Source organism: Athene noctua, chromosome 3, assembly GCF_965140245.1.
Source record: "Athene noctua chromosome 3, bAthNoc1.hap1.1, whole genome shotgun sequence".
NCBI classification, from domain to species: domain Eukaryota; kingdom Metazoa; phylum Chordata; class Aves; order Strigiformes; family Strigidae; genus Athene; species Athene noctua.
Window position 1 is genome coordinate 728,654 of NC_134039.1, and position 14,073 is coordinate 742,726.

A 14,073-nucleotide genomic window follows, 5' to 3' on the forward strand; every position below is an offset into this window, starting at 1 on the left:
AGGTTATCTGCCAAGGTCCCTCTGACCTGGGTTGCTCTTCGATTCTATGAGACCACTTACTCTCATATCTAGTACTAAACTTTCACCTAATGTTGTTTTTATGATTATATAGTTACCGCTTCCCCTCACAGCTGAACTTAATTCACTTAAACTAGTTTTACATCAGTGTAACTTTACTAGTCCTAATCATAATAAATCATGGATACATGGGGGGGGGGGGGAATCAGGCCTAACAGAGATTGCTTTTTACTTACACCAGGTGTTTTCACCTGTTGCACTTTCCCTCCAGACAAATTACCAACTCCTTCCATTCCAGAGGAATGGATAAAGCAAATGGTGAGGTGCCCTTCACCCAGGCTGCTGGAGCAAGTAAGAACCCCTGAAACCAAAGTACAGCAATTTTTGTGGGTTAGACAGAGATTTAAAAGGTTACACACATCTAACAGAGTACAATGAGATTTAAAATGGTTTATCAAGCCTTTTTTCCTGGACATATTCTATATCCTATAGTCTGTGAAAGATAATCAATTGAACTATTTATTCAAAATGTATTATGTGGGAATGTACAAACAGGCAAGTTTCTATTACCCTTAGGTCATACTGTGTGCAGTTCTAAGAAAAGGCTTCTGAGATCTCTGTATGTTTGTCCAGATAAAGCTGACTTTGCCTGCAAGGTTTTCTTATTACATTATCTAAAGGCACATGAATTGATAGCCTTAAAATTTACTTTACCTAGTATATTCCTCTACTTTACAATCATATTAGGATCCAATTTGAAAAGATAAATAGGACTGTTTGGCTCCAGTGAATGGGATGCCTGTACTCGGGGTAGCTATGGCAAAGTATATGCAAGTAATGGAGTAATTTAACCAGTTACATCATCATGAAAGAGCTTTCATAGTTGAGATGAGAAACCTTGTACTTCATAAAGTCTGGAACGGTGCTGGCAACACTTAATTATTTAAAGTCACCCTTCCACATTCATCTAAATATGAATAGATTATTGTGCTTTCTGTAGAAAAACCTCCTCTGTCCTCTGAAGTGCTTTGCAGAAATTCTGAGTCACAATAACCTTCTTGCCCAGAGTCCCACAAGGCATCAGCACCAGAGACGGGAATAAAGTCCAGAATCCCAACCTGTAACCTTTCCTGCACTGACAGGATCATGCTTCCTCCCAGGGAGTCCTAACACATTATTCTACTGCTGTAAAGTTGTACTGAACTAAGAAAACAGGTAAAGAATAAAAATAAATCAAGAGAAGTAGGAATGAAAAAAAAATGAACACAGGTGGTTTTATAATCCTCACAAGAAGAAACTTGGTAGTTTGATGTCAGCCAAGCAAAGGACTCCTATGCTACTACTGCAGAATTAACAAGGGTTTAAACATGTAATAAAGTTTAACAAGTTACTATGGATCAGCACAAGCGTGGTAAGCCATTTCATAAGCCCACTTAGCCCATGACAAATGCAAGACAACTCGGCTTAGCATGTTTCCCCTTCCTCTGGGACCAAACTATTACACTTTCAGTTCAGCAAGAGCAAAGCTGGTTTTGAGACTCTGTAGCACAGTAATTTGCTAAATTGTGGTAGCTTGACTTTATGTCAAACTCCCTAACTCTGCTGAGAACATAAGGCTAATGGGATAAGGGGAAGTGAAAATGCATTTCCTTGCCAAATCGTTTTTTAACAGGCTTGAAAATGATAGTGACAACCGTGTAAAAAGCTTTTCCACTGTTTGACCAGACCATCATAATTTCCAGCCCGCTATAAGCCGGGTACTTCTCCACCTCTTCTTGTCTCCACTTATAATTGCCACTCCTAATTGCAGCTGCCTTTTCAGTCTACTTGGCACTGGCTGTATAAAAACCATGGCAGTGAAGGATTAGCAGATACAAGACCATTACTATAACTGTGCTTTAGGCAGACATTCAGGGGATGGAATCTAAAACGACAGAAGTCTTTCTAGCCACAGAACTCATGAAGTATCTGGCTTGAAGCAAACACCCTTTGTGTGTCAGGAGACGTGCCCGCTGGAGGTGGGGCAGCAAGGGCTTTCTACAGCCCTCCAGCTGAGAATTCTGGTGAGGCAGCTCATAGCCAGGGCTCCTGACCACAACGTCTTCTAGAGCTGTGACGCAGGTGGGACACACCATACCCTCCGTTCTGTTGGCTCTGAGCTTCAACGGAGATACAGGCACATACAGCCAACTCTGTCTGCTGTGATTCTTTCTAAGCCCAACTCAGATTTATAACCAACTCCACTATCGCTGAGACTTCAAGGATGTGCCCAGAAGCTTTGCTGAATCGGGGCTTTTGGCTTATCATCCAATTAAGGGAACTCATGCTGTAACCCACTCACCTGACCCAGTCACAGCTGTAGTGTACAATACTAATCTCCACATTTATTAAACACATGCTCCCTCTGGAGCTGGAGATGACACAGTAACAGCTGTTTTATTCTCGTTTCTTTTTAAGTCATGAGGAAGCAAACACAAACCTGTCTCTGGCATAATTCACAGTCTTCACACTTATTATTGCAGTTAAGATGTAGCAAGATAAACAACTGTTAAGTTCTCTGTACCTTTTACAATCCATTCTCCCTCCCGTTCTTTCCCCCCATTGTTGTCATCATTATTGTGAGTAAACTAGTATTGAAATCTGACTCAGCAAAAGAAAATTAAGTTTCATGCAAAAATAAATTGACATAAGTTTTACTGGGCATAATATCCTCCCAAAAGATACTGGAGACTAAACATAAGAAATCAGTAGGCCCATAATGAAGCAGTGAAACAAAGCAAGTCCTGGGAAACAAGGGTTTGCCCTGACTTTAATGTCAGCCTGGCCTCCCACCGGTATAAAATTCCTATTTCTTGTGCATCATTAATCCTTTCTGCCTGCAGGAAATAGTAAGCACACTTCTAGATGGCAAGCAAACATGTCATTTGGGACACAAGGATGATATTAAAAGCCCGTACCCTGAGCTCTAGTGCGGCTTTTAACCCAGCTTGTGGGTAGGAGCAGGGTGGTACAACACAGCCCTGAGACACTGGGACGGGCACAGCCGCCGCTGGAACCCGAGGAACCCCCTCAGCAGCCCACAGTCTTAGGGAGGTGCCTCATATTGGAAGACACCTTTCCCTTGGCCGCTCAGTGCACGAAGGGACATATTCCTTCCTCTGCTCAGCCCCCATGAGAACGTCCAACGCCTTTTTCAACCCTGAAACTACCCCAGCACTGAAGGGGCTGAGGAGCCCAGAGCCCCAGCCCTGCCGTGGGCCTGCGGGCAGGGCACCGCCCGGGCCTCGGCTGCTCCCTCCCTTCCGAGCTCCCCCCAAGGACACCCCGAGCACCCTGCGGGGCTTCTGCCCCTCTCCCACGGCATTCGAAAACAGGAGGGAAAAGGTGGCAGCGAGCTGCATGCAGAACCTTGTGGTTGATTGCTTTAGACTAGCTAAGTCCTTGGAGAGACTTTAGGTAACGTCAAGGACACCGAGATTGTGTGACTGCACATGCATTTTTCAGAGACAGAAAAGTAATCCCACTGCAATTAATGGATCTTATTATGCTCAAAGTCAACAAGCCCTGCTAAAGGGCTTTGGCAAGTCAGCGCTTTGTGTTTGGATTGCAGAGCTGGCTGTGTGGTGTGCCTTTGTCCACTTCAGCCTTGTTTATCAACAGAGGCACAGACACAAGCGAGCCCTGGGCACAGTTCTGGCTCAATACGTCCATCCGTATTTTTGCGTTTCAACCGTTTCTGTAGCCCCACTTACAAGTGAGACAGATGAAAGGGAGTAAATACAGATATTAAAAAAGCCATTTACTTTCTCACCGTGCATGTTTACTATTTGCAGTTCAGTCACCCCTGACAAGTGGAAGGGATAATTTCACCTCATTTCCTTCCTCCCGCATACCCACACGGTGTATCTGGGGGGGGGCATGGCACTGCAGGGTAACGTTTGCTGTTGCTGTAAACTGACACTTTACTTTTGAAAAGCTACAAACCATTTGTTCATAAAACACTTGGCAATCACCGCCAGTCTATTCGGAAGGTTGCTTGGTTTTTCCAGATCTAAAATAATTTGAAGATGTTGCTTCAAATTAAACATCCATGTCTTATATGGCATTTTCTTTGTAAGCAAGTTACCACAAACACATTATTTCCACGCGCATTTATTATGTGCACGCAGCAGCCAACCTTCCAATGCACTCCCCCAGTCCTTCCGGCAAACCAGGAATCCTCTTTGCCATAAGAACTCCCTCAATAAATCTATTCCTTAGGAGAAACTTTTGCCTTTAAAGTCCCATTTTTCATTTATTTCATTAGTTTCCAGCTCAGATAACCAAATTCTCTTTTATTGCAGCTGGGAATTTTTATAACGTGCAAATTGAAATAACGATTGTATCGCAGTACTCTGCAAGTGGCTTTCATTAAGCCTCCAGCTACTATTCCTTGCTCTGTTGGATATCTTTGTGTCAGGGTTACTCTACACCAGACAGAAATTTGAACAATTTATGTTGAAAAGAATGACTAAAAACCTATTAGATAACAACCTTTAAAATGCACTGGTTGATGGAGCTTAATTCTATGGTCTTGTCATAAGAAAAATACCTCAATTGCTTAAAACTTAATAATCATGCTAAAAAGTGGACTTGTGAATATATTCTGGAGGTTCACATTTTTGAAAATCAAAATTACTACTTGTCTCTGTAACTCTGTGTAAACAGACACACGGTGCAGAAATACATTCACATTTCTGAGAGATGCTAGGCTACAAGATTTTGCTTTCTTGTCAACAGAGTGACTAAAATTCATACTCTATGCTCAGGTAGGATTTTCTGGTTAATTTTAGTGACTTAAAATAGTTCAGAACCATTTGTGTGGCTTGTTGAAATTTACAGCCTGCTCACATGGTTGATCACCAGACTCGTCTCGCCCCTTTGTCACTCTGTGGTGCCCACGGGTAAATGAGCTGGCTAGCACGTATTCCCAGTGCTGCCAGGGTCACTACAACTCCCAAGGAGCACATCAAGGCTCCACGTAATTGCAAAGATTTATAGCTATGCTGTTTTCTTTTCTCCCTTTCCACTCAAACTTGTCTTCCATGTCTGACATGTATAGAAAAGGGAGAGCTGCTTATTCTAGTCAAAATCAGCTGCAGACAAGAATCAAAGTTTTGCAGGGATTCCTTATTTCTACTGCTACTGCATAGGCAACAGAGGAGCAGTTTTCCAATCCACCCCAGACAGGGTACTGAACCAAAATAAAACGCTGTGTCAATATAATATCAGCCATCACCAGTCTGCAGTGAATCAATGAGTTACACGACTGGCAAAACCCCATAACCTGCACAGCTTCCAGAAACAACAAGCTGTTCATTTTGATTTAAGATACCATGCTCTCCGAGGTGGAAGACAGGTGAACTATTATACCATAAACAGATGAGAAACTTTTAAGCCTTGGAAACTCAGAGGCAGAAAGTTGCTGTTTGCAAATCTGCCCCTGCCTGCCCAAGGAGTCTGCTGTTTGAACGAAGTCTCATTTCTGTGTCAAACTAGAGCCTTGTCTCCCGTCTTATTTATGGCTCTGCTGCAAGTTTGGGTAGCAGAGGAATCAATCAATTCCAACCAACCAGTGAAATGATTCTGGGAGCCCTACAGATTAAAAAAAAAAATCCCCCCAAACAGTTTGTGGATTTCTGATTGAACACAGTTCTTGTAAAGAGCACAATTTACACACTGGCAACTTACCAATGGAGCGATGAATGCAGGTGTGCTGGTTATCACTCAGAAAAAAGCCCTCTTTGCACTGGCATTCATAGCTGCCCATAGTATTTACACAGATCTGCTGGCACCCTCCATTGTTATCCTGACACTCATCAACATCTAGAAGAGAGAAGGACAAAGAATCAAGATAATGTACAGATTCAAAATATACAACTAGAAGAGCAAGGAATGCACAAAAAGGCACACTGAAAATGAAGCTAATGAAAACTACCCGAACCCCATCAGAGTTAATCCAAATTAATCCATCTAATTCTTTTTCCTGCATCCTAGGTTTAAAGTTAACATAAAAAGCCAGTGGGGAGGGGAGTCCAGCTAAGTCTCCATGCATTCTGAGCTGCAAATTGATTTCCAATGCACAATGAATGTTAACGTCCTAAAAAGGCTGTGACCCCATCTGCCAAGTGTGGTGTTGCACCCTGTCATTCCCACTCCACTTGGAAAGACATACTTCAGGCCTACAGTAATTTCTAGCAGGGGTAGCAGGCAAACACAAAGGGCATTACTGGGTGAAAAGAGTCTTTATAGAGTTCTGGTCTTGAACAGAACAGCATGTTTCAATTACTGGAGTCATAACCCCCTACTTTGTCAGTTTGTTTAATGTTGTTTAATGAAAAGAAGGCTTCTTAAATCTAAATGTTCCATGTCTGTATTGTCATTTTAATAGGCAAATATATAAAAACCACAAAGGCAGCATTAGCTACTGGCTGTTTTGAGGGTCCCTGCTTACCCCCCATCACCTCTCTTTGGCATAAAAGTTTTTATGCTGTTGTGTTTAACAGAGACATATGTTTCAGCATTGGGAAACCACCGCCACTAAAAGATATCTGACCCACATTCAACCTTGCAGCTCTCCTGTTTTGCTCATAAAAGGTATATCATATCCAATTTCTGGTTTTTCTTCGGATAAAAGCAACTTGCCACCTGAAAAATACATGTTTTCCTCTTAAGGAGACTCTGCAACTAGTTAGCTATTTCACAGTATGTGCCAACATGTCAGCAGCTGAGTTGGGGTGTTTTGCTTTCATTTTATTTTTGGAGGCAGGGGGAAACACAACGAAGCTAAAGGATCCACAACGTTCAAAACCTCAGAAGACCTGGCACAGCTCCTGCAGAAGTTAATTCCTCCAGGACTGGCCACAATACACCAACGTAAAACCAAGGTGCTCTTGCCAGTACTCTTGCAGGCGAGGCCAGGAAGCTCTGAAATGCTGCAGAAACTCAGCCAGTAACTAACGCAGGAACGGGGCTGCTTGCGGCAGCTCTGCCTGCGCTGGTGTGCTGCTGCACTTCATGGGGCAGCCACTGCAGCTCTTTCTCACAGAGAAAAAAAAGCTCCAGAGGAACTACAGCAGCACCCAGGGAAACCAGGCAGTCTCCTCCTGTCTCGAACTACAGCGCGAGCGTGGAGACAGTCTCTCTCTTTTTTTTTTTAACTACCAGGAAATGTCAAGCACTATTGCTTCCAATTTTCTGTATCAAAATCCTCCGCGCCTTCAGTTCTTACTCCTTTCCAGATTTGAACCTTTCCATAAGGCCATAAGGGCAGTTTGGGAGCGCATGGGAAAAGGAGAAGAGAAGACTTCCCTTGTCTGCTGCAGTACAAGAAGGAATGAGAAACAAGGCAACTCGGTGAGACCCTTCCTCTGAGTCAGCAGGCCTTGCTGCCCTGTTAGCGCCAATTCGAACCTGTTCCTTCTAAACAGCACACTGGAATCTAGAGTCTCCTCTCTGGAACATCAGTTGAACACTTACTGAAGGAAAATTCTCAGTTGGTATATGTACAAACCCCAGAATTTTGCTATGAAGTACGCAGCCTTCCCAGAGCTCTGTTTATAGTATCACAAAGCAACTTGAACAATTGCCTTCCAGCTCCGATGAATAATCTGAAACAAATGCCATGATTTATAAACATTTTTTTTCTGCTCTTGATAGCAAATTCTCGTGATTTACCGCTTCCATAAAGAGACAGCTCAATTTAACACCAAGCCCCAAATCCATATGCTGGAACAAAAGTTATTACCATTTAAACTCTTTAAAAGTTTTTACTATGAGGAATTTCTTCCAATTGTTTTCAATTACTTGGCTCAAAATTATTTTAATATGCATTTATGAAGAGAAGGAGTTGAAGAAAGGGAGCAGCTGGGATCTAGGAGTACTATATCTCTATTTCCATAGCCTTCCAGTAAATCTTGGCCTGGTACTGGAGGATTAACATTTTCTCTTCTCAGGCCTCAATCCCACCAGGGTCAGGCTCTTTGGAGCACTTCGTATTACTGCACTCTTAAAAGGCAGCATTGCTTATTATCCACCATACCATGCAATCTATTGGACATGGCTGCCTGGAAAATATTTACTCAATTATTTACTTGGTAAAATTTCTTTCCAATAAAATCACTTTATGATCAGCCTATTACTAACCCATTTTAGAGAATGGGGTAGAAAACTTTTCTGAATTTAGGAGAGAGAACTCCATCAACTGCAACGAGGTCAAGCCTTGGCAGATCTGGCAGAATAATTCCTTCACGTATCTGAATTTTTTCAAAGCTCAAAAATGAAATAGCTGCCAAAGGGGCTTTTTCTTCCTTTCGTTGTTTGTGCAACTCTTGTTCAATGCAGCTCAAGTTACACAGCTGAACGTGTAAACAGCGGTAATGCAGCATATGTGAGATTACATTTTGGGCCAGATTTTCTAGAGATTAAGTTCCACATAAACACCAACGTAAGTAGCCAGGTTTTCAACAGAGATCTTCTGGCTCCAGTTTTGGAGGCTCTACACGTCAAACTGGGCTGATGACTGTCTGAAAACCTGAGGGTGGATCCTAAGGAACTTTAATTGTGGCCACCCTGCGTGACAGTTTCCACCTGCTGGAGACCGACACCCCAGGGCCTGACTCTACATACAGGAAAAGTCACTTAGGAGGTAAAATCCCTTCACTCAAACATCTTCTCTAAGCCCCAGCCAAACTCATTTTTAAAACCTTAAAATTTACTGAGCACAAATACAAGGCTCACTTGCTTTATTACTCTACACTTTATAAAAAAGATTATTTTTTTTATTTTTTTTTTTTTTAGCAAAGAGACATGTCTTCTTCAGCAACCTTTTGCACAAAATCAGCTACCACTGGTCATGTTACCCAGAGCCAGGGTTGTCTCCCCGAGGACAACAGCCCCAAGGCAGCAGGAGCAGGTCTCCTTTCCTCCAAGCTGGTGCACGGAAACTCAAATCCATTTCCCAGGCTCTGTATCTGGCAAATGTTCTTTCATCCATTTCGGCCTCGCCACCTGACGGTGTGCTGATTTCCTACGAGCACATTATCCACTGCTTCTCCTGAGCCTCATGATCCCACTGATGATGCCAGGGTGGAAGCTGGAGCAAGGTTTCAGCAAGCCTAACAACCCAAACTCACTAAAGGGGGGAAAAAGGGTCTCACCTCGCTGAGCTCAGGTGGTTATCCCACATGGCTGCTTCAGCCCCCATCCTCAGAAAGAGGAGGGCAAACTAGGAGAAAGTGAATAAATGTCTGGAACACTCATCACAAAGTACTGTCCTGGGATTATGTCTTCCAAAGACAGTCTCTGATGGAAATTTCTAAAAATAACTCCGTTTCCACAGCCCTTAACCATTCTTACCAGCAGAAATAAATAGCTAAGATGACAATCAGCACCAGAGCTAGAACTGCTTCTACAGAGTTTAGACCTGGGTGACAAGCCCGTGTCTCCAGGGAAATAGGGGCCCCCACTTCAAACTGGCCAGTCATCCCCAAGAACAAGAAGGAATATGGGAAGAGTCAGCTCAGGGAGAGGCTGGGAAAGGAGAAGTATCTTTCAAAAGAGAAGGAGAGATAATGGATGCATAAATACATACATAGATAGATATATCTATATATCAGAAGCATGATGCAAATTAATGCATATCTGAATTTGCATAAGACCTCTAGCTTTTTGGCCCACCGCCATCACATGACCAAACCTGTGTTCCCTACCTGGGTAAGACCAGCTCCTCTAGCGAGCGGGAGTGTGGAACAGTATCAAAGCATAGGAGACCTTACAGCTGATAAAGATGGATGTTTTATTTATTAAATAAACAAATGTTTTCAGTTTCTCATTTAATTTATCTGATGAACTTTTCAAACTAGCTCCACTGGTATTTCACCCTGATCTGGCTCAGAACCTCCTGCAGTATCTGGCCTACAGAAGCTGTTCTGATCGAGTGTCCTCTCTGGACACCCCCAAGGGAGAGGTCTGCTAAGGGAACCTGAAACCAAAGCCACAAGCAGGAAGACAGGAGAGTGGCAACACTCCACAGAGTCAGTGTCAAGAACAGCATGTCCGCTGTCCACTTCCTCCCGAGATCGGCTCTTCCTTCCTTCTGACATTCTTCTTTCACACCGGCATCGTCACAAGCACTTAAGCCTCTCAGAAATCTGAGTCTCATCTTCAAAGTCTCTAAAGCATTTGGGAGCCACAGTGCAATTCACTTACTATAGCATTGAGATTCTTTGGAGACTTCTAAAAACAGGACTCTGACTCGTGATGCAGAGAGCTGATCCTGCTAGTTTTTCTCTAAGATGCTCTTAGAGAACTATCTTCCAAAAGTGTCAAAGATACCTATTGTACCAGTGCAGAACACGGTGATCGAGAGACGAACTGCTGATCCCAATGCTGCAGACCTTCCTCAAATGTCAGCAACAAAACACCCCTGAGGACAGCTTGTATTTGTAAGAGAAACAGTTAGCAACCGCAAACTCAGAAAATACAGGTGCCTGGTTCTGGAATTTTAAAATCATTATATTCTGAATGTTTCTAGTCAGAAAGCTGGCTGAAAATCTAATTTAAAAAAAAAAAAAAAAATCACATTCCTGGAATAACTGTAGCCATAGTTATTCTTATACCAGAAGAATGTCTAGCCCAGCATCCTCTCTTTGACACTGCCACGTATTTGACACTCGGGAGAAGACTGTAGAGGTGGGACAGCACCGCTGCCAGCAGCTTTCAGCTATCAGGTACCTATTAACCTTCCTAAGCACCTGCTAGATCACTGTCCTGCTGGGTCTTTCCTGCGCGGCTTTGTTTAATCTCTTCTGAACCCAATATAATGGGGCAATTGCTTCTGCAATTTAACTGTGAGTTAATTAAAAAAAGACATACTTTTATTTCAAACACACTGCTTTATAACCTGAATGACTGCCCCCTAACCCCTTTACTGCGAGAAATAGTAAATATTCATTCCCTACCTGCCTTTTCTGCACCGTTCTTGATCTTACTAATCCCCCTCAGACTCATATGATCGTTTATTCTGAGCCGTAGAGCACAGCAATACACAAATATCATAATTACAGAGACAATTCAAATGACTTCAGTCTATCATGTTTAAAGCAAAAAGTGCTCATTTCTAGAAGTTGACCTTAATGACACCACATCTGGCACATATTCTTCTCACTCCTCTATTCCATTCCCTCCAAGTACCACGATGCTCTATCAGAGTAGGCGTCTGGGAAGCTCTGATTTCAAGATAGGTGTGGAAACCCAGAGAGTAAGTCTGGCAGGTGGGAGTGAAGGAAGCGGTGTCAGATGAGAGGCTGCAGGCAGGTGCTGCTGCTGGAATGGCCCTACAAGCCAAGACACGCTGCATCATCAGCTGAGGGGGCCACGGACACGGGAACCGTCACTAACTGAAATAACTGCTAAACCAGCTTGCTTAGACCGACCTTACATGAGCATGCCAAGGGAAATACCAGAAGAAAGAGACACTGCTACCTACATCTACAGCATTTGTATCTCCAGGAGTTCTAAAATCGGACCTCACCAAGAATTGAAGAGCAGGGCCCAGATTTTCTGCTATTTGCACATAAGGAGATAATACTGCTTTTTTGTCCTCTTCTTTCAGAAACTGAAAAATCTGGTGAAAAAAAGGAAAAAAAACCATCCCACCCTTGTATCTGGAACTTTAAACACTACTACAGTTGAAGAATTCTTCACTAGAGCTCTTGCTGAGAAGAGATCCACTTGCAAAAAACCCAGCTCCTACGGCAGTGAATGTTTACTGGAGTAGACATTAAAAAAAAAAAAAGGTGTGAAAAATTACCTTCGCCTAAAAATAAAAAAAGAGCACATTTTACAGAAGAGAAACATGAAGTACTAATCACAAGGTAGCTCTTGGGTGATGAATATTAACATCATTCTAAACCAACCACTGAACAGATCCCTAGAACCTCGTACCAGGAAGCGACGCCCGCGACCCGTCCCGGAGAACCCCTCCCCTGAGGGGGCTGCCGTCACCTCGGCACTCACTGGCCAGGCCGCGGGTCAGCCTGCACGGTCACGGACATGGGCACCTTGGGAAGGAACGCTCAAAATCTCTCTTCTGTAGCTATTCTGACACACAGTGGAATCCCCGAGCCCTCCCCGACACAGAGGGGGCAGCGTGGGGAGGGGTCGTCCCGCAGGGGGTCCCTGCGCGGGCCCTGCCCCCCGAGCTGCAGGCACCGCCCCACCCACGCTGCGGGAATCCCGCGTCAAGGTCGAGTCTCTGGACGTCACTTGTTGATTCCTTTCTCAAACAACTGGGCACCACTGTCTGTCCTTTTAAGACACCAAAAGCCTTTCTGCGGCTTTTAGCATTTCCAAAATAAACATCCAGGCTCCTTAATGTGCCATCTTCGCTGTAGCTGCTATCCCCTCACTTGGTAGCCACGCCTGTTTTAGAGACATACACATGGTGGCCTCCTGACAACAGTGCCTGAACACAACAGAGTTCCAAATCAATTGTTTTTGAGGGAAGCTATCCATTCTTCTGATACGGGCTCTAAACCAATTTCGGATGAATCTGAACCAGCTACTTTTCACCTACGGTACTGCTCTGCCGGCACGAAGCCCTTGCTGTGTGGCTCGGACAGCCCCAGCTCCGGCAGCCATAAGCGTGCAGCTCCCACTGACATCTAAGCCGCACGGAGGGCATTCCACACTGCAGGGCTGGATTCACACTCCTCCATAAACTAGGGGCGAAGCTAATTACAGATGCAAACAAGCAGCAGTCCTGATCGGCTGAAGGAAGAACCTGGGACAAGTTGAGTAAATTATCCAGTCTATTACCACAATGTCCCTCTCTTTGTCTTGCCCCCAGGCATCCTCTGCAGCATCATTCACTGCTGCAGACTCAACTGAAGCAGTATTCTCCAACTTTCTTTCTGGATAACTAATGCTTATACCTTATACTCACTGTATAATGTGAGATGGAGTGGAAAAGCTTTGCCTTGACTCTCATTTCTGCTCCTGTCCTACAGCACAACACCCGATGTCCACTCCAGACCTATTTATTTAACAAAGGATATATTACAATTGTTTCCAAACATTTCTCCCCATAAGGCCTGATAATCATAAGTTTTGCTTTAATCCTAAACCTTCCCTATTCTCTAAACACTCATTCTTGTCAAGCATGTCCAGTGACTTTTCAATTAACATTTTAATTAATGAGTAATTATTATTATTTAGATGTTGGCTACAGTCATCACAAACTCATATTGAAATATGCTGCCATCAACTAGTCCATGTTCCTTCCTGCCCCTCTTACGCACAACTACATCTTGTGCTCTGATACAATTCTGGTAAGGACTGTGTACACAGGCAATATTTTGAGATACGTGAGAATGATCTGGATTGAAGTTTGCAGAAGGTAACGGAAGCAGTAAAAGTAATCCTCTATCTTGGTCTTGTCGTTTGATTCAAACTTTCAAGTTTACGCCCTGTACACGGAAGTCAAAAGGATAATGACAAGATGCAGAAATTAATGGGAAGTATTAGACAGCAAGAGCAGGGCACTACAGAGAGCTGAGACCCTGGAATCTACTGAACAAGGGAACTCCCTGCCAGCCTCTTCTCGGGTACTCATCCATGCTGGCAGAGAGGTTTGTTTCGTTTTCTAATAACGCAAGCAACTACACAGCAGCCATTCTTTCTGATGGCTGTTTCTTGACTCTCTAAGTCACGCTGTTTATCATAAATCAACCCTGCCAAGGACTGACTGCATTCTGAGCAGAGCACAATGACAGTGACTATACCTGGAATCAGAGCCCAGACTGCTCTCCACCTTCTCTGGTGGCTCCTTGTAACCCGTCTGCATCCAGTGCTTTAACTGGATCTGTGCAGCTGCTGGGGCTGACAACGCCACCGCTCCATGAAGGTCAGCCTGTACATCTGACTGGCAAACACACCCATTATGGGCTGAAATCCTGCACCCTCAGGTGAGAACACCCGCTCCCTCGCTTTAGGTGCTAAACACAATGTGGCTCC

The 14,073-nt window shown here is 43.8% G+C and overlaps 1 protein-coding gene across 2 annotated transcripts in view; it reads right to left on the bottom strand.

Moving 5' to 3' along the window:
- SCUBE1 (signal peptide, CUB domain and EGF like domain containing 1) overlaps window positions 1–14,073 on the bottom strand; it is a 200,428-nt gene that overhangs the window by 143,659 nt on the left and 42,696 nt on the right. For both annotated transcript variants that reach the window (XM_074901185.1, XM_074901184.1), the window contains exon 4: window positions 5,749–5,883. In XM_074901185.1, coding sequence (XP_074757286.1) covers window positions 5,749–5,883 — 135 coding nt within the window. The remainder of the gene's footprint in view (window positions 1–5,748; window positions 5,884–14,073) is intronic.